The sequence below is a fragment of the Podarcis melisellensis genome, assembly GCF_964234715.1.
Source record: "Podarcis melisellensis genome assembly, chromosome: 8".
Taxonomy (NCBI): domain Eukaryota; kingdom Metazoa; phylum Chordata; class Lepidosauria; order Squamata; family Lacertidae; genus Podarcis; species Podarcis melisellensis.
Window position 1 is genome coordinate 81,933,473 of NC_138540.1, and position 21,300 is coordinate 81,954,772.

Genomic DNA, 21,300 nt, shown 5'->3' on the forward strand with positions numbered 1-21,300 from the left:
GTGCCAAACATGGTTACACAATCTGGTTCGTTTCCAAACATTTGCGGGCTATTGCAAATGTTAAATCTGGGACCAGAGAAAGGATTTGGGATGTGAACAAAATGGGGTGCTGTTGAGGGGGGGGGGAAGGGTTGGAGGAGGGTGTAGATGCATGCTGGCAAACCTCTGAAATAGTGAGCTGGCTTCAGAACGCAGGATTTCCATTCGTTTGCCAGCAAAACAAGACCTCCGAGTTTATCAAATCTGCACATGACACTATGTTGTAACACCTGTGGCCTAGGCAGAATGATCTCACATTTACAACACTGAACATTCCTTCTTCCCAACCCCTCCTAATCTCCAAAGGGGACGGTTTTCAAGCACAGACGCCCAGATAGAAGGTTTGAGGGATCATAGTCACTGAGGAATAACCAGAGTCGGCAAGATGATTGTGATCTGCACTGTGTCAACAGAAGATTTGGGAACGGAAATATGTACCTTTCAGATCCAGGCACTCTATCCTGGGAGTCAAGTCTTTATATTCCTGCAATAAAGCAACAGCAAATTACTACACACGGAAGGGAACGGCTTAAAGGTAAGATATAATGAATAAGAAGACCTAAAGGGAAGCATGGGCAGCCCAGTGTTTCAAAAGCTCTATGTAATATGAGCGTCTTTCATCTCCCAATCTGATCCAGGCCCAGCCCAATTTGGTTCAGATCCAGAGTTAGGAACAGGTCTGATCAGAGGAGATATCCCGATATATAGAAGGGGTGGCTCCTTTCTGCAGGATTGGTTTGGGCTGCTCCTGGGTCCAATCTGGAGACTGGCCTTTTTTAAACAACACAATTTTCTTTTTTCAAAAAGAAATGAACAAATGTACACACATTTACATGCACACGTCTAATAACAGATAATAAAATTTCCCAGCTAATAGAAGGGCGAAAAGTTCATTACACCAATGTAAACAATGACTAGGGATGCACATAATCAAATCTGTCATTCCAGAAACTGATAATAGCTGGCCACTTCATAACAAAGAGGTTTTCATTCATCGGCCCAAATATACAATGCAAGTGTGTGCATTACATTGCAAATCCTGCAAAACAAGTAGAGGTGGATTCATTTTCTTGCCCTAGTTCATGATAATTGACATTCTGGTTGCTACTGGTAATTCTTCAATCAACTCAACATGAGCTGAAAGCTCAGTTGATGATTTTTTGTCCCAAGCTGTTGTTTTCAGAGAAGGAAGGGTTTCAAATCAAAATAAGGGGCCAAAATTGTCCTCCCTCTTTCACATCCTGGGTGTGTAAATGGCACCATTCTGAAGGTTCCTGGGAACCCAAACACTTGAAGGGGGACCTCTCCCTCCCTCAGCCTGCCCAGCTCTCACGTTCTGCAGAAGAGAGGGCCTTCGTCTTGTCCTGCCAATGCGTGTTGCCCATTGTGCAGTGACATGGGACATAATGTCCCATGTCATAATGTCCCCGTCTGTGGAACCCCTGCCCTTTGGAGTCGGTCTCTGATGCTGAATTGGAATATATTGTTCCTTTTCCTTGTCTCCAGCAACAGAGAGAGCAGCACTTCCTAAAAACACCCAAATGGGAAGGAGGCTAGGAAGCTGCTGGTTGGAGCAGGAGTAATGGGCTCTAGATCACTGTTGCCTGCATGGATAGATTTATCCCTGTATGCTTTTAGGGAGGGCCCAAAACTCAGCATCTTCAGTTACTGTGTGAAGCACCTTCCAATGTTCATAACCTTGCAGACTAACTTAGCTCTCTGGGCTCTGGCCCAGTTCCCTCTCTAGGTTGGTACAGCCATCTTGGAAGCAATGGAAAACACACACACACACACACACACACACACACACACACACACACACACACCTCGTCCTTGTTTAGTGTTTGCTGTGCTACATGGGCCTGGGCTGCAGCCTTTGAAATACATGTGACCCAACTTCAAGAGAGGACTTTTTTTATTACTGTTCAGTTCCAGCGACAGCCAGCTTTCTTCAGTGTTTATAAAAATCCATCTCTGCCTTTGACAGACAAATCTGATAAGCGGTTCTGCTGTGCACTTAAGGAAAGGCACATACCTGGATCTGCTTCAGTAGTTTGGGTATCTGTTTACAGTTTAACTTCTGACAGGCTTGCTTGTAGGCGGTGATAATTTCTTCCACAGTCACATTCTGAGCTGAAAGAGAGGGAGAGAGAGAGAAAGGATCACACTGATGGTTAGCAGTCCATTTGATTTATGCCGCCTACACACTGGAAGGAGCCTTTGGGGTGGGACAGGGTATTTTTAAAAGTCAAACAACCAGATAAACAAATACACATAAAGTAAATTTTCAAAAGCCATATTGCAATTTCACAGGTCACCTGTCATTAGTGGTGAGCGCTAGCTAAAACCTTGCAACCAGATTATAATATAGTGCTCTGTCACATTTCACTCTTATTAGCAGAAGAGTCGGATATATAAATATTAAATAATAATAAAGAACACTTTCTTGCTTGTAAGAGCCACAATGTGCACAGGGACCAATTCTCCATCTCTTAATGAATTAGAAAGTTGCGGAAAAGAGTAATAGGGGAAACTGAGGCGGCAGAGAGGGAAACTGGTGTGATGTTTTTTGTGTGTGCCAATGAAATCAGTTGCAGGACTAGTCATAAGGATTTGGCCCCTTATGCAAACTTTTATCCTCAAGTGTTCAATACCTGAAAAAAGAGATTGGGGGTATTTTTTCTAACCTAGGTGCCAGCATTTGGTTTCTAGGATTTTTCCAGCCCTGTCCAAGCAGCCAGCATTTTTGCTGGTGTTAGCAGATGTTGCATAATGAGATGATTTGCCAGAATCCCGAAAGCAGCCACAAAGCTTTGTTCACTGGAGCAGGGAATCGGGTACCTCAGGTGCCAGATAGTCAAATTGATTCAAGCAGCAGAATGCAGATGGCTGAGCTCAGAAACTGGATTCTTTCAAAGCTGAAAGCTAGAATATTTAAGCATCACCTCTGCATTTCAGGTGTTCAGAGCTCCTTTACACACATTTGCTTACGAAAGAGGTGTAAGGGGAGACACATCATGCTCTTTCTGAGGCAGTTTGTCCACCTTTGGTCCCCACCCTGGACTTAGCTCTCACTTGTGGCTCCTAGAAGGTGTCAGCACGGAACAGCGGCCACACCCCGGGAATGGCTTTGACTGGAGGGCTAAACCAGGTGAGGGTAGCCAATGGGCATCAAAGCCTCAGTGAGTTAGGGACTTCTACTGCATGCAAAGACAGGATCCAGCAGATTGAGCAGACAAGACCAAGAGCACGTCCAACAGTCAAGAAGGCAGATTCTGCAAATGCTGTAGAGGGAAGGGCAGATGGGGCTTGTCCACCTGGGAAGGGAGCCCATCTAGGAGAAGGAAAACTCTGGTCCTCAACCTCTGCTGCTTTGCAGAATATCTTTGGGAGAAGAAAAAGGCTAAGGAGTAAACCCAACACAAATCTGGAGTGGAGTCCCTAAGACGATTGGATGGTGTCTTGTATGCCTCCTTCTGGAAACTCCTGCAATCAAGCTGGTACTGAATGTATTGCTCTGCTTCCCTTTGGAGCACATCAGTGAGACCAAGGCGGGGTGTGTGTGTGTGTCTTGTCTTCTGGGCAGTTCAGGACCTCCACAACCACTGCGCACAAAGAAATCACTTTGGTGCTGCTAACATAGCAGTTAGACTTTGTCCCTAGAGGTGCACTCCATTGTTTCAAGACAGTCAGATGCCAACAACAGCTTACGAGAGCTCTGAAAAGTGGTGCCAGGATTTGCACCCCCAAATTGCATGTGGAGGTAAAGGCCAGGATCCAGAGCATCACCCTACATGTGCACACAGGATTGGGTGTGCCCAGTGGGAAGCTTGCCTTTATAAAAGTAAAAACCACCAAGTGAGTTTGATCCCAAATCTATCAGGCTTCATTACAGATTAAAGAAAATGATCCAGCTAAATGGACAGTTAATTTAAAGCCTCACCTATGACCACTGGTGAATAAATTCACTACAGTCATCCCTCATGTTACGTCTCCTTCATGTTATGTTCTTTCAGGTTACATCCTGAGGCGACCCGGAAGTACCGGAAAGGGTTACTTCCGGGTTTTGCCGCTCCCGCATGCGCAGAAGCGCAAAATGACATCACATGCATGCGCAGAAGTGGCAAATCACAACCCGCACGTGCGCAGATGTGCCACTGCGGGTTGCGTTCTGCTCATGTTGTGAACGGGCCTCCAGAACGGATCCCGTTCGCAACCAGAGGTACCACTGTAGTGCTTCCCTCTGTGTGAAAAGTATTTTTAACTGTCAAAAACAAATGGGAGGGGCTCAGGTGTATGCTGGAAACATGGAGGGGAAAGGATAATTTTGCTCATTGGTGGTGGTTCTGTTATTAAAGCTATAAAATGTATACTAAATCCTATTAATGACACGCTGAGAGTTAAAATTAACACAGGATCCCAAGATGTTTTTATTAGCAATTTCCACAGGAATTTTATTATTTGATTTGACCACGGCCCATCAAGATTCAGCATGCCCAAAACTTGAAACCTCCCCCCCCCAAGTGACACATAACAGCACAGGATTTAGCAGTACTCGGGCAATTTACTGGAGCTATCTGGGGAATGACAAAAGGTATGTAATCTCAATTGTTTTGAGAGAGACTGAAAGCATTGCAAACGTTATTGCAATAGCAGACCAAACAGAATGACTGGAAATTCTTTTCCATTACTGTAAATTGTATTAATGAACTGTTTTGTGATTCTCTCATGATTTCAGGGCAGGCTACTAGCACATTTTGTCCTTTGAAACAAAAAGACTGCACACCCATGATGACACACATCACAAAGAGCAGCTGAGGTGACATTTGAACTGGGGACTTCCTAGCGCAATGTGTGTTTTGGGATGGACAACTCTTTCATGAGAATCTTGGGTCTCTGTTTTAAAAAAGCAATCTTCTAGAGCCTGTTCTTGCAAATATTGTTATTGTTGTCAGATACATTTCTGGTTCCTTTATTCGTGAAAAGTGACCCAAAACGGCTTAAAAAATACTAACACTAAGACAAAGAATAAAAACAAAAGCAAACCCTAAAAACCAACCATAGTATATAAAAAGGCAGAACTAACACAACCCAGGGATGTGGGTGGCGTTGTGGGTTAAACCACAGAGCCTAGGAACTGCTGATCAGAAGGTCGGCGGTTTGAATCCCCGCGATGGGGTGAGCTCCCGTTGCTCGGTCTCTGCTCCTGCCAACCTAGCAGTTTGAAAGCACGTCAGAGTGCAAGTAGATAAACAGGTACCGCTCCGGTGGGAAGGTAAACAGCGTTTCCGTGCCAAAAGCGGCTTAGTCATGCTGGCCACATGACCCGGAAGCTGTACGCCTGCTCCTGAGGCCAATAAAGCGAGATGAGCGCCGCAACCCCAGAGTCGGTCATGACTGGACCTAATGGTCAGGGGTCCCTTTACCTTTAACACAACCCACCCAATAGGTTAAGAGGCCACAAGTACACCTAAAACCCTTCAAATAAAAGACATAGAACCTAGCTGAAAATAAATGTTTTTGCCTGGTGCCTAAAAATAAATACAATGTGCCAGGCATGTCTCCTGGGAGAGAGCCTTCCACACGCAGGGAGCCACCACTGAGAAGGCCTGTTCTCAATTTTCCACCATCTGCACCTCCCTCAGAGGTGGGCACAGGGAGAAGGACCTCCAGTGATGAGCACAGGGTCTGGCTAGTTCATGTGGGGAGAGGTCCTGAGCTACTTACGTCTTTCTAGGTCAAAAGCAGCTCGTTCAATTGCACTGGGAACTAATTGGTAGCCAGTGCAGTCGTGCCAGAATTAGTTTCACGCTCAAAAGCGCATTAGCAACATTTGCAGACATTCCCAAAGCCAGAGGAGCTGTGGAATTAAGCTCCACAGATGCCAGAGCTTCAGCACCTTGTGTACGCCAGTGCAAAATGCCTTGCAAAAACTTAATCTGGCAAAGTCTGGAGAGTCTGCCAGTGCGAGGAAAAGAAGGCAGGGCTGGGAAAGGACGACACAGAGGGTCTTACAAGGGATAAGGGTAAGGTAGAAATCAGGTGCAACGGAACAGTAGCAGCAACTTTGGAAGGAGGGAACTTTGCTCCCAGCCTTCATCCACAAACCACATAGCAGGGCCAGAACCAGTCTCTTTGATTCAGAGGGGCTTGCAGGGGGCCTGGATTTATTTGCTCCCCCTTCCCAAAGGGCTCCTTGCCCCTCCCAATTGGCTAGGAGAAGCTATTGCAAAGCAGGTGAAATTAGGGGAAGGGCTTTGAAAAACTGGGCCCTGCTATGGCAGGATTTGGGGGTACCTTGCAGCAGAATTTTAGGGGGCTTGCTTTAGCACAATGTACATGCACAGCCTCATTTATTGCCAATTTACCGTATTTTTCGCTCTATAAGACGCACCAGACCACAAGACGCACCTAGTTTTTGGAGGAGGAAAACAAGGGGGGAAAAAACACATTCTGAATCTCAGAAGCCAAGAAGGATTGCTGCGCAGCGAAAGCAGCAATCCCTCTTGCTGTTCTGGCTTCTGGGATAGCTGCGCAGCCTACATTCGCTCCATAAGATGCACACATATTTCCCCTTACTTTTTAGGAGGGGAAAAGTGAGTCTTATAGAGCAAAAAATACGGTAAATTGCTTGTGCTTCCCTAGGAAGGAGTCCCTTCCCTCCCCCCAACTCCATTGCCCCAAGCATCCCTCCAAAGGAGGCAGATAGCAAGAGGACTGTTATTAAGGCAAGAAATTCTGGCAGCCCTTAAAAAGCTGCCCTCAAAGCGTCCTTTTTACACACCAGAACAGACAGAGACCGACTTGGAACGCTCCGAGAGCAGCAAAACAAGTGGCTTGCATCACAAAACGGAGTTCGTTGCGCAGGGATCCAATTACAACGTTGTAATCCGGTCTGGATTACTGAAGCAGAGCGATCTCTCCACCCCCCACTCCAGCTCAGTTCGGAGAAAGGATAATTCCACCACTAACGTAATTATCGGGGAAGACCAGAAATTTCCAAGCTGCGGCAGCTGCTGCACACTTCCACTTTAATTGCTTTATTGTGCTTGCCAGGCGCTCAGATATGCGAAGAGAAAGAAGTCTTTCATTGGGCATCACATTTCGTCCTGGGCTTTGAAAAAGGATCCTAAAAGGAGTTCTGTAGCAAGCCCCTGGCCAGCTTCTCGAAGTGAGAACCTAAGGTTGCAGCTTATTATTCAATTCCGTGTGCGAATTTAATGTGCAATGCACTTTCCAGCCTGTTTATTTAGTCTAAAATTTATTTGAGTTCTGATGGTGGCAGTGAACAAACTATAGAATATGACAATGCTCTTCGAGGATATCAGTGGAGAGTGGGTCCTGTATTTTTTGCTCTATACGACTCACTTTTTCCCTCCTAAAAAGTAAGGGGAAATGTGTGTCTTATGGAGCAAGTGGAGGCTGCGCAGCTATCCCAGAAGCCAGAACAGCAAGAGGGATCGCTGCTTTCACTGCGCAGCGATCCCTCTTGCTGTTCTGGCTTCTGAGATTCAGAATATTTTTTTTCTTATTTTCCTCCTGCAAAAACTAGGTGCGTCTTGTGCTCTGGTGCGTCTTATAGAGCGAAAAATACGATAAATAAAAGTGATTACTGCCTTCTGAAAATAAGGATCAATGAGCCAAGAAATGTGGACTATCAGACCTTACTGAAAGCTCCAGTACCTTACCTGCACTTCCCTTGGAAGTTGTCTCCCATCCCTAATCAGCAAACCCTTAAGCTACTAATAAACTCAAACTACTAATTGCTGAAGGAGAAATGCACCTCAAATGGCAGGCATTCCAGCTAAGAGAGACTTTCCTGCAAAATTCAGCTACTGGCAGAGTAGCTCATTAGCAGAAAAACATTATCAGTTTGGGGTTTGCATGGCATTCAGCTGAATGTAGGTATCACAGCCAGGGTTTTCCAGAATGATGGAAGAGAGGGTACACACTGGGCAGACCTTTCTAGCTAGTGCAGAGAAGTTGAGATAGGGTGGCAAGAGTCAAAGAAGGGGAGGTGACAATCATGTTGACCGAGGAATTGCAGCAGGTACAGCTTCTCTTTTGAACTGCTGTATTGGAGCCCGGTTCTCTTCCACTGTTATTTGTAGTTTTGGCTCTTGTTTTTATAGGGAAGCGGGGTATAAATCTAAAGTAGACTAAAATTAACTTAAAACTTTGGACTAAAAATAAGAGCAAGTGTGTTCAATTTATGAAATAAATCTGCACAGTTGTTGCTGATTTTCCTAATACTTCCTTAGCACAAAAGAGAATTTGTTGTTTATTAATAGTCCTGCCCAAGAAATTCCACATGGACTTTCAGTGTGCCAGAGGAAAGCTGCTCTATATTATTACTGATGTATTAATCGCCTTCTCAAGGCAATGTACATTTAAGATTATAAAAAACAGTTAAAAACAAAAAAAGCAAATACATTTAAAACAAAATTAAAATGATACAAAGTAAACACTTGTGGTAAAGACACTTTTATGCTGTTTGATATAATTTACATAGATACAATTTATACATTATAGAAGTATGTTGTTCTTATAGCTCTGTTAAGCCAAGAAAGTCTATGGGTGGTGCTTATCTTGTATAAAGCAGAGTCGCTTGGTCTAAAGTTAGATAAATTTTAATCCTGGGAGTCTCCCCATTTCCAGCCCTTTGTTTACTGTAAGGAGAAGGCGTTTTCTTGCCAATAATTCGCACACAGGGTGTAATACACTGTACAAAATATGTATTGTGAAATGTCCGGTTTTTAAAAAATAAGCTCAAAAATTGCGTATGAACAGGCAGGCAGTCTTTGTTCCAGCAAATCACTAAATATTATTCACACTCAGTGCTTGCTCAAGATATTTTGGTGCCTGAAGTGGGAAATCCAAATGGTGAAACTCTCTCCCTCCCTCACAATGCACAGCTCAGCCTCCCAAATTAAAGCAGTGCACACAAATGCATACGTTGTCATAACAAAGTACGCTACTAAAGCCATTTGTTTCCTTTACGTTCCATCTCCCAAATCAGGGTTTAGTCTCATTTTACAGAATGGAACATTAAGACACTTTAAAGAACAACAACCTGCAGTTGCCTACAAATACAGCAATCATAATACTAAATTAAATAATTTACAACCTGCTGCCCTTTAGGTTCTCAAAACCAACCCCCTGGAGGCAACTGCGTCATTCCGGCTAGTGTTGAGGCTGGGATTGCATTTACTCTGTATTTTTAATACCAGAGAAGTCCTTTCAGCATCTAAAGCACACGGAGTGTCCTTCTTTACTCACAAAGTAGCACAGCGACCCTGTGAAATAAGCTGCCTGGACCTGTTTTACAACTAGAGAACTGAGGATGTAAAGGGGGGGGGGATCTATGCATTTTATTTTCTCATAAACTGACCGTATACACATATACCAAAACCGCAGGTTGTCAACAAGCAGGAGCAGCATTAACAAAGTCTATTCCAATGTTTAGTTCTGAAGGTCTGGCTATCCAGGTGCACGTACCCTGATACCCTCGTAAGGCTACTCTGCTTTTAACATGGGCCACAGATTAAAACTGAGCAAGGGCTGAAGGTTGAGCAGCAGAGTCTCCAATTAGTGACTCACGTGGCCTTAAATGGGCAGTGTCAGGGCAAAGGGGTGTTTAACCTTCTCTTTGCCTACATGAAGCTTTGGCAGAACTCTCCCTTTTTTAGGCACACACACACACACACACACCCTTAAACTCACTTGCCTATTTTTTTTAAAGAAGCTGGATAATTTACTTTGGACTACACAGAATGACTTCTGCAAGGTGTTTAAGCAAAGAGGTGTCTCTATCAGCTCCTGGAAGTCCCACTTCATCACCTGATATCATTTCTGTGATATGGACGGAAGCTCAGGTGCTGGCCAAGCGGGTCCTAAGCCCAAAGCACCCATTTTCTCCTGGCTCAGCTCTTTGACCCACCCTAAGCATGAACAGCAAAGAGACTTTGGCAGAGTTCCTCCCTCTTGCACCTCGGAAGTTCACTTTCACTCCTTCCCTTGCTTCACACGGAGATGATGTGGGAGGGAAACCCATTCACGGGTAACATAGTTAAGGAACCAGAAAGAAAGAAGCTCGACAATAAGGGGGGGGGGGTATGAAGAGAAAAAGGGAAGCGGGTGGCGCTGTGGTCTAAACCACAGAACCTAGGACTTCCCTATCAGAAGGTCGGCGGTTCGAATCCCCATGATGGGATGAGCTCCAGTTGCTTGGTCCCAGTTCCTGCCCACCTAGCAGTTTGAAAGCACGTCAAAGTGCAAGTAGATAAATAGGTACCACTCCGGCGGGAAGGTATATGGCATTACCATGCGCTGCTCTGGTTCGCCAGAAGCAGCTTAGTCATGCTGGCCACATGACCCGGAAGCTGTCTGCAGACAAACGCCGGCTCCCTCAGCCTATAGAGCGAGATGAGGGCCGCAACCCCAGAGTCGTCCGTGACTGGATCTAACGGTCAGGGGTACCTTTACCTTTATGAAGAGAAGGGATTTTGTCTCCCACTCCACTCTACCTAATCAAAACATCAGCTGAATAAATCCAACCATTATTGTTTAGAATTCAACGGGGCTTTCTCACAAGTAAGCATACACACAACTGCAGCCTTCACTGATTAAATAATCTGCTTTATAACTGATCAATGAAATGCACCTCAACATCAAAACTTCAATACAGTGTTTTGCTTTTAATGGAGGAATTTAGGCACACACCCTCAGAATAATCACAAGCTCACGACTTGGGGGGGGGGGAAGCAAATTTCATTTTCTTCATTTCCATTCATTTTTACAGTAACACACCAGAACCAAAATAGCTTCAAAATCATACTAGGTTTCTCACCTATTAAAATTTGCAATAAAGCTTCAGTTGACAGATTAAAACTTGCAGTCTTGGTTCAATACAAGTGCAAACACGTAAAAGTAAAAATGCTGCAGGAAAGCCGTATAACCATCTCCACTACAAATGCGACACCAATTTAGAAAGCCAACTAATAAAGGTTCAAGCAGGATTTAAAAAAACAAACAAACCAAAAACAGCAACTCCAACTTCTTTATTCCCAGAAAGTATCACAAGTGCCCGACTCATCTTTTGATCTTTTTAAGCTCCGGGCAAAGCTAACAACTGAGGACATCTCTCTGCGAAAGAAGGAGTCCTGTGACAGACCAGGCTTGTTCCCCCAATTGAAGTAGTGTTTCGCAGGAGAGTTGCAAGGCGGGGAGGGGGGGCGGAAGAGGACAGATCCGCTTACTGTAGCTGGCTGTACTTGGCTGCCAGCCCAGATCAGCTCAGCAATATAAAGCTTGCACTGAAGTCCAGAGCAAACGCAGGATTCTGCCTCCGCCCCCCCCCCCCACAAAAAAATCCCTCCCCAGAGGGCTTAAACCCTCACAGTATTTCCTTTTATGTCTGAACAGGGTAATTTTTGGCAGGCCCTACTGGTAAATGTGTTCACAAAAAAAGAAAAACACCAGAAGAGGTTGTTGGGATCTGAAACACACAAAAAGCAGGGTCAGGGAGAGGGAGGAGGAGGAGGAGGAGGAGGAGGAAGGAAAGGAAATTTGAAATTTGTGAGGCTGTGACCACAATTCCAAGGAGAGCAAAGAAACACGACAAATCATGCTCTGAACAGATTGGGGTAGGTAAGGCATGAGGGACTTCCTCCAGTGTCATCTGATGGAAGGATCCATTTAGTTACAGGAATACACAAATAACGGCTGGCTGCAGCATCAATGTCCAGATGGGAGTGAGGGTGGCAAGGTGGAATTCTCCACAAAGGGGCCAGAGCAGCAAAGAGGTCAGGGGGTGCTATGTGAGCTGCTCTGGCTTCCTGGCACAAACAGACTTCCTTGGCTGCTTTCTCTGCAGTTCTCCAATGGGGAGTCCCAGGGCATCAACCTGTCGTATGTCCTTCCCCTCTTGCTGGATATACTCAGCAGCTCTCTCCCTGGCTGCCTGCCTTTGTCATCTATATGCTTCCAGCCCGGTACCCCAAATACCATTAGCCAGCCTCAGTTTGCTAAGAGAAAGCAGCTTCCAGCTGGGTATTGGTGCAGCTACAACAGATGGCTGAAACCAATTTCAACGGAGGAGTTCAAAAACGGATTCTTCAAAGAGCCAGCATTGTGTTGGGTCCCCTTAATGCTCAACTGCAGTTGCGTCTGTATGTTGCTTAGACGGAAGAAACAGACCATCTGGACTTGAGCTCAGTCGGTCCTAACTTGGGATGTTAGGCAGGGGTTTGGCTTGTGTGCCATCACCATGTAGCTCCAGCCAAGGGAAGGAAATGGCCAGCAAGATCCCCCAAAAGCCCCATAGCAAGCATTGGCCAGAGTAGATCAAATAGTGCTCTTTGAGCTCAGCGCCTTGCCAGTCTAAACAAAGAGACACTGCTACTAAGCACCTCCATGATTACCCAACTTGAAAAGAGCAGAGTTTGGCAAGAATTCCCTGGGAACAGAAAAGTGGAGATGTGCTTCTAGAAGACAAAACCTTTGGCCCTCCAGACCTTGAGGAACTACAACTGCCAACCACCCTAGCAAGCATGGCCAAAGGCAAGAGATGATGACAGCTGCTGCTGTTGGCATCCAACTGTCTCAAGAGAGACTGGAGTGTGCTTCCGGAGGTGAAGTCAAACTGCTGTGTTGGCAACACTGAAGTGACCTCCCCAGGGCATAATCCTGGGTTGTGTGTATGGAGGCCCTGGGCTGCCCACATGACAAGACCCCCTCTCAGCCTCACTGAAGTGGTCCAAAGGTAAGCATAGCAATACATGTGGCGCCATCTGGGCTGCAGGAGTTTCTGGAAGGAGGCGTACAAGGCACCATCCAATCATCTTAGGGGCTTCGTTCTGGATCTGTGTAGGGTTTACTCCTTAGCCTTCTCTGCTCCAGAAAATATTCTGCAAGGCAGCCAAGGTAAGAAGGCTTCCTTAGAAAACGGAAGCCTTGTCCAAATGAGACCAAAATGGAACGCAAAAGATATGTAAGTGGACATTAAGAGATGCTTAAAAACAATTTGAGGAGCACGTTGCTGAAACATAAAGGTTAACAACAAACGGTTCTTTAAATACATTACTAACAGGAGACCAGCTGGGAAGGCGATTGTAGGATGACAAGGCAATAGTGCCTTAGGTGTGCTAACGGAGGATAAGGAGATTGCAGATAAATTGAGTGAATTGCTTGCATCTGTCTTCACAGTGCAATACATGATGTAGAACAACTTCCATATGTGGAGAGCCTGAAGAACTAATGGAAACAGTGTTGACAAGAACATTCCAGGCCTTATAGACAAAATAAAAACTGACAAACTGATGAGCCCAGATAGCATTCGCCCAAGAATCCTTAAGTAACTCAAATGTGAAATTGCTGCTCTTCTAAGAGTTGCAGTTCAGCAATATTTGGAGGGTCAAAGGTTCCCCACACTTGTGACAGCTATTTGGAACATGCTGGTCTTAGTTCTACGTGAAGGCACATTGCCTTGAATCCCACAATAAAGACATGGAAGAGAGAAATGAAAAGAAATATAAATAAGTAACACCGGCAGGCCCAACACGATCCATTTTTTACCATGCTAATTTATTTACATAATTTATATCTCACTCCTTCAACACAGATTTAGACTCCCAGGGTGTGAGAAATGTAAAGTACAACTTAAGGCGGGCAAGCTTTTAGCAGAAACAGCATGCACAGAAACGAATTAAGGACAGACTACAGCAGAGCCTGTAGGAAGCGACTTCATTAGGCGGCTCTCCCCATGAAAACTAATGACATCATTATTATTAAGAAGTGCCAGGCAACAGAGAGCAAGGATGCAAGTAAAACCAAACATTGCCAGTTCCTGCAGCGGCTCTTGATCTAGGGAGCTTTCTAGCCCCCAAGTCCACAGGCTCGGCTTTTGACATTTCAGCTCCCAGCTCTCAGGCAAAAATATTGTTTGTTCCTGCACAAAGCCAACTCATTTTCCATCTGGGACTTCAGCCAAGAGTCACGACCCAGACATTAACCCTTTCCCAGTCTCTTGCTTTGGCAAGCTTGCCAAGATTTGTCTTTTCTCACAAGCAAACAAAACCGTGCCAGCGAAAAGAAGCACTGCAAATTGGACAGACCTCTCGGTTCTGACCCAGAAGCTTGGGGAGGGGGGTGGCAGGGAGAAAGAGAGAGAGGGGAGAGAGAGAGAAAAGAAGCAACTAGCCTAGGAGAGAAGCAGCACGCTGTGCTGATGGCAAGGAGTTGAGTGAGCAGGCTCTAGCCCAAACTTTATACACGAGAGGCAGCCTAAGCATGGAAGGTCAAATTATGAGATGCATGGGGCTCTTGCCAAAAACAGCATCGCTGTGCAGAGTTCTGCCACTCTGTAACATGTAGTAAGATTTACCCCATGCCCTGGTCTCAGCAGGCTGAATGTCCACATCAGTGGCCGGTGCTGGTAGGGGAACACTTGTTGTTGTTGTTTAGTCGTTTAGTCGTGTCCGACTCTTCGTGACCCCATGGACCAGAGCACGCCAGGCCCTCCTGTCTTCCACTGCCTCCCGCAGTTTGGTCAGACTCATGTTTGTAGACACTATCCAACCATCTCATCCTCTGTCATCCCCTTCTCCTTGTGCCCTCCGAACATCAGGGTCTTTTCCAGGGAGTCTTCTCTTCTCATGAGGTGGCCAAAGTATTGGAGCCTCAGCTTCAGGATCTGTCCTTCCAGTGAGCACTCAGGGCTGATTTCCTTCAGAATGGAGAGGTTTGTTCTTCTTGCAGTCCATGGGACTCTCAAGAGTCTTCTCCAGCACCATAATTCAGGTCCATACTTAACCTGAAACTGTTCTTAACCTGAAGCACCACTTTAGCTAATGGGGCCTCCTGCTGCTGCCGCGCCGCTTGAGCACGATTTCTGTTCTCATCCTGAAGCAAAGTTCTTAACCTGAAGCACTATTTCTGGGTTAGCGGAGTCTGCAACCTGAAGCATGTGGAACCTGAAGCGTATGTAACCCGAGGTTCCACTGTACCTTCCATAAAAACTGACTTGACAAAATGAGCCAGTGACCCGATTCAGATTTTTAAATATATATATATATATATATATATATATATATATATATATATATGCTCAGTTTCTGCACAAACCTGGAATGAAACCCCAGGCCTGAGCCCAGGAGGCAAGCTGTGGTTGGGCTGTACTGCCATTTGGGCACTTCAGTGCCTGATGTGCAGTCAAACCATTTCCCTCTCAGCCCAGCCTATTTTCATAAGGTTGTGACAGTTCATCTGTCATGCTTAGCTACTTGAAGGAAGGGTGGGATAATAACATAACAAATAATTTAGGACTGCTACCCAATTAAACAAATCTTAGTGGATTGATTATATTTACATACAAGTAAAACCAGTGTTTTGGGAAGCAAAATCATACTTTATTTGTGTTTAGATGATGCATCATCTTAGAAGAGACATTTCCTTCTGCGTGAGAGGTAAAAGTCAGTGTCTCTCCTAAGATGTTGCTTACCATCTGTAGTTTCTTATGAGTACAGTACTTGTTTCTTAAATGTCTCTCTGTGTTTTAATTTGCACATTTTTGTCACTTAAAAGCCTGACTGATTTCCCAAACTTGGGTCTCCAGCTGTTTTTGGACTGAGAGCCAGTGTGGTGTAGTGGTTAAGAGCGGTAGTCACGTAATCTGGTGAACCGGGTTCGTGTCTCCACTCCTCCACCTGCAGCTGCTGGGTGACCTTGGGCCAGTCACACTTCTCTGAAGTCTCTCAGCCCCACTCACCTCACAGAGTGTTTGTTGTGAGGGAGGAAGGGAAAGGAGATTGTTAGCCGCTTTGAGACTCCTGAAGGGGAGTGAAAGGTGGGATATCAAATCCAAACTCTTCTTCTTCTTCTTCTTCTTCTTTGCAATGCCCATCATCCCTGGCTTCTTGGTCCTGCTAGCTTGGGAAATCCGGACCTAACCAATTAAAATTGCAGCCCTAACATGTCTAGCCTCTGAAACACAACAAGCTATAAACAGCTTTTAAAAAAATCACGCACAACAACTTTTAAAAGCAACTTTATTCTGATCTAGCTTTGACGGTCACAACATCCAACACTGTCAACAGGAGGTTCAATTGGGGCGATACATAAGCTTCCAAAGTTTGTTCTGCAAGTCCACAGACTCCACAGGTCCTCCGAGTTGAGCAAGTTGGGAGCTGCTTGCTTACACAAGGCTTCCCAGGAAAAACATTAATCGTCATGACCAGACATGACTCAGCTGAGGTTTTAAAAGGCAAAAGGCCTCTGGAAAGGCAACGCTTCAACTTGCGCCAACACAGTGAACAAAACCACATCATTATATGCACCAGAGCAGGCAACACACAGCCACCAAGCAAAGGCAGTTCTGAGATAATAACTGGGAAAGGGAAGGGTGGGGAGGGTGTCCCCCCCCCCCAATAACCCAATGTAAACCTTTAAAAACTGTCCCTGTTAACCTACAATTAGAGCCAGCTTCTTGCTAGCAAATGTTTCCTACAGTGAGGAAAGGGGCGAGGGGTGAAGGGAGAGAATCATGCTTGCCTGAGGTAGAGCCTACACAATTTATGACACAACCAACCAAGTAAACACCCCACTTCCCTAAGGCTGCAAATAATGGAGAGGGCTTTGCCAAACTCCTGGGAAGTTCCCACATGGGGCTACTTCTGGCTTCTTGTGTCACAGGCTGTGCAGGCCTGGCCTAGCTCCACCCCCTCCTATCCCCTGTTGCCCATATCACTCCTTGCCAAGCTCCCAGGCCCATCCCTTGTCCAGCAACAGCGCCTGTGGTAGGCTCCAGTTCTCCAATGAGCTGAAAATACTCCCAAATCTATGGTACTCAGCCGAAGGATCGGAACATACAAGGTGGTTATAATGCTTTAATGTGGGTCACACCACCCACTGGCATGGGTGGGTGGGTAATTTCAAGGACTTTGGGAGGGTATGAGAGACAAAGATGGGGGAAGAAAATGTAGGGGCCAAAACAGGGAGTGGGGAATGTCCCTGAGCTAAGAAATGCCGACCAGAGGAAGCAGTTTAAATAGGGCAGCGTGCTCTCTGCCACACTTCTGCAGACACTGGAAACCTTGTTTTAAATGAACTGATCTGCAATTCCCACTGACCATACAAACGTGACTTGGTGCCCAGGCTCTTGCCCACAACATTTCAGCAGAAGCTCTTAGGTGTGAGTAAAAAATTATGCTTGAAAGACCTACATTGGCTCCCAGTACGTTTCCGAGCACAATTCAAAGTGTTGGTGCTGACCTTTAAAGCCCTAAACGGCCTCGGCCCAGAATACCTGAAGGAGCGTCTCCACCCCCATCGTTCTGCCCAGACACTGAGGTCCACCTCTGAGGGCCTTCTGGTGGTTCCCTCACTACGAGAAGTGAGGTTACAGGGAACCAGGCAGAGGGCCTTCTCAGTAATGGCACCCGCCCTGTGGAACGCCCTCCCATCATATGTCAAAGGAATAAACAACTATTTGAAGTTTAGAAGACATCTGAAGGTAGCCTTGTTTAGGGAAGCTTTTAATGTTTGACTACTGTATTTTAATATTTTCTTGGAAGCCGCCCAGAGTGGCTGGGGAAACCCAGCCAGATGAGAGAGTATAAGTATTATTATTATTATTATTATTATTATTATTATTAAAACTTGCAATGGTACAAGTCGTGGTGCAAACACAGTTCATCTAAGGCAGTAGCCTTCAACCTTTTCAGACCCAGGAACCACCTTTAACCCAAAGATGCATTTGGGGGCCCACTTAATCTATTGACATATATTTGCATGGTGGTAGTGCAGCTATTGTGACCCACCCTGGATCAGTTGAAGATCCGCAATCTCAGGAACAGGACCCCAAGAGGGGTCCAAGACTGAATGAAAGCTATGAAGATGTCTCAACAACTGGTCATGCCATCCCAAGAGTTTTTAAAGGCGGAATGGCCACACACATTTGCAAGACTCTCTCTCCTTACAAGGTTGGAGACACACACTTCTCAAGAACTAAATGTGGTTAAAACAGAAACAGAACTAAATGTGGTTAAAAAAGTAAAATATTTAGGGGTGTATCTGACCTCCAAAAATTTGAATTTGTTTAAAGATAACTATGTGAAATGTTGGGCAGAAATCAAAAGAGACTTGGAAACATGGTCAAGATTGAAACTTTCCTTGTTGGGGCGAATAGCAGCTATAAAGATGAATGTATTGCCTAAAATGTTATTTTTGTTTCAGGCCCTACAAATCGTGGACAAGGTGGAATGTTTTGGGAAATGGCAGAAGGATATTTCCAAATTTGTCTGGCAGGGCAAAAAGCCCCGAATAAAGTTTAAAATCTTAACAGATGCGAAAGAAAGAGGGGGATTTGCCCTGCCAGACTTGAAGTTATATTATGAATCTGCAGCCTTCTGCTGGTTGAAGGACTGGATTTTGCTTGAGAACACTGACGTCCTAGATTTGGAAGGGTTCGATAATGCTTTTGGGTGGCATGCATATCTGTGGTACGACAAGGTTAAAGTTCACAAATTGTTTAAAAACCATATTGTCAGGAGAGCAATTTTGATGGTCTGGTTAAAGTATAAGGATTTACTAGAGAGTAAGACTCCGAGGTGGCTTTCACCGCTGGAGGCCAAGGCACGTAAGAGACTTAACATGGAGGCCTACTGGCCTAAATATTGGGAAATAATTGAAAAAATTGGTGACAACTGGAGGTTGCAGAGCTTGGACAAAATAAAAAGCAAGGTGCGAGATTGGTTACACTATGCTCAAATTCAGGAGGTATTTAAAGTGGATAAAAAGGTTGGGTTCCAGGTGGAAAAATCGAAACTAGAGACAGAACTCTTAGAACCAAAAGATAAACTACTTTCGAGAATGTACAACTTGCTGCTTAAGTGGAACACACAGGACGAAACAGTCAAATCCGCCATGATAAAATGGGCACAGGATGTTGGGCACAACATCATGTTCGAAGACTGGGAAAGGTTATGGAACACCGGAATGAAATTTACGGCGTGCACTGCCTTGAAAGAAAATATCATGAAAATGATATACCGGTGGTACATGACCCCAGTCAAGTTAGCTAAGATATATCACCTGTCTGACAATAAATGTTGGAAATGCAAAGAGGCGGAAGGGACATTCTTTCATCTCTGGTGGACATGTCTGAAAGTGAAGGCCTTCTGGGAGATGATTCATAATGAACTAAAAAAGGTACTTAGATTTACCTTACCCAAGAAACCGGAGGCCTTTCTCCTGGGCATTGTGGACCAGAGAGTGTTAAAGAAGGATAGGACTTTCTTTATGTATGCTACTGCAGCAGCAAGGATATTGATTGCAAAGCATTGGAAGACACAAGATTTGCCCACGCTGGAGGAATGGCAGACACAGTTGATGGACTATATGGAACTGGCCGAGATGACTGGCAGAATCCGAGACATGGGCGAAGAAACAACTGAGGAGGACTGGAAAAAATTCAAGGACTATTTGCAAAAATACTATAAGTTGTATGAATGTTAAAATGCATTTTCTTTAAGAAAGTATAGCTTCAGAAATAGTAAATTAATGAAATGGAAATTAAGGCGCAAGGAGTCAGAGATAGAAAATGAAACAACTTTATTGTGTTAAAATTAGAGCATACAAAAATTGGGTTATAGGATATAGGATATGAGGTAACATGATAAATGAAAGTTACATTAAGTTCGAAAATAAGTTAACACATTGCTGAAGTTTGTACTATAAATAATGCAGGGTCGGGAGGATGTGGGGAAGTCCAGTAGTTATGAAAAAAAAGGATCATGAAAAATGAAAAATTTATATTTCTTTTTTTTCTCTCCTTTCTTACTTGTTTTTCTACCTGTTCTTATACAATATGTAAAACTAATAAAAATATATTTTAAAAAAAAAATGGAGACACACACTTCTCAGAGGGGCATAGGTCCACTGCCAACATGAGAGAGGCAGCACAAAGGGGGGAAAGCTCCTCTGGCTCCTCCTCCCGTTGCTAGGGAATGTCTCTGCTCTATGGGCAGGGCACCTTCAGGACTGTCTCCCCTTCCTCAGCGTCTAAAATCAAAGGGGGAGATGGGCCCTTCCTGGGCAGCTCCCCACCTATGGAATCACTCTACACCTCTTGTTTCTCACCTGAAATCAACTGCTACCCCAGCCCCGAGCTAGTCGGGATTGTAGGGCTCACGACACCCAGAGGCTCCATGCAGCCCATACACCATTATATTACGTCACCCTGCCAGAAGCAATTTAAATGCTTTCTAACCAGTTAGACCAGTCAAAGTGCCAAAGTACACTGAGAAAAGGTCACCGTCCTCTCTTCCCATGTGTAAAGGCCACGAAAATGATGCAAGCTAACTGTGAATGGGAAGCAGCCACCAATAACCCATTCATTTGCTCTATAATTGAATGATTTCATGGCTGATGCTGATCAATGGTTAGCAGCTTCCACAACTGGCCAGAGAAGACTGTGGCAGACAAGTCTACTCTCTTGCTGTGGTCAGACAGCTGGACAGGCAAGGAGGAGCGGGAGGGTCATGCTCAGAGCAAAAGGCTGCCCAAGGCCAAGAGATCCTTTGCAACAGTCAGAGATCTGGGCCTCCTTAGGAGCTGATGTGGAGCGCAGCCTTACCCAACCTAAGTGCCCTCTGGATGTTGTGGACTACAACTCCCATCAGCCATGGTGCCTATGGCTGATGAGAGTTGCAGTCCAAAACATCTAGGACATTGCTTTTTTCCAACTGTTGGGTTGCAACCTCACCAGTAGTAATAGGACAGTTCTGTGGAGGAAGGGCAGCAGGGGAAGAAATTAAGTTTGACTACATAAGCCGTGCATGCATTCGACATCAGCAAAGACTGACTTCCAGACCAAAGTTGTTATAATGTTGTTTGCACATCCAGATTGCCATCTTTTGTATTGCTGCTACTGAATGATGGATATGTGGTATGGAACAAAAAGCCATCCTTTGTAACTGGATTAAACTGCCTTGAATAAACAGGCTTGGGTAAATGGTACAAATACTTCGTTATTAGACTGTGCGCTTGCAGGGAGGGTCTGTCTTTTTTTGATCTATGCAAAGCTCTTCATTTTTGGAGGGTAGTGAGCTGCTGTTGTTTTTTGATTAAGCACTGCAAAAACGTTAATAGCAGTAGTACTAACAGAAGCCTGTTTGCCGGTTTGAATCAAAGGTGGACGCTGAATCCAGTCAAACCTCACAGATAGATGTGACAAAGGTGGGGGGAGGGAATGCACTCCGCATT

At 45.0% G+C, this 21,300-nt stretch overlaps 1 protein-coding gene across 2 annotated transcripts in view; it reads right to left on the minus strand.

Moving 5' to 3' along the window:
• Positions 1-21,300, minus strand: part of PPP1R37 (protein phosphatase 1 regulatory subunit 37) — a 56,257-nt gene that overhangs the window by 22,845 nt on the left and 12,112 nt on the right. For both annotated transcript variants that reach the window (XM_081921940.1, XM_081921939.1), the window contains exons 2-3: positions 2,075-2,172; positions 478-523 (exon numbers count right to left, since the gene is read on the minus strand). In XM_081921940.1, coding sequence (XP_081778066.1) covers positions 478-523; positions 2,075-2,172 — 144 coding nt within the window. The remainder of the gene's footprint in view (positions 1-477; positions 524-2,074; positions 2,173-21,300) is intronic.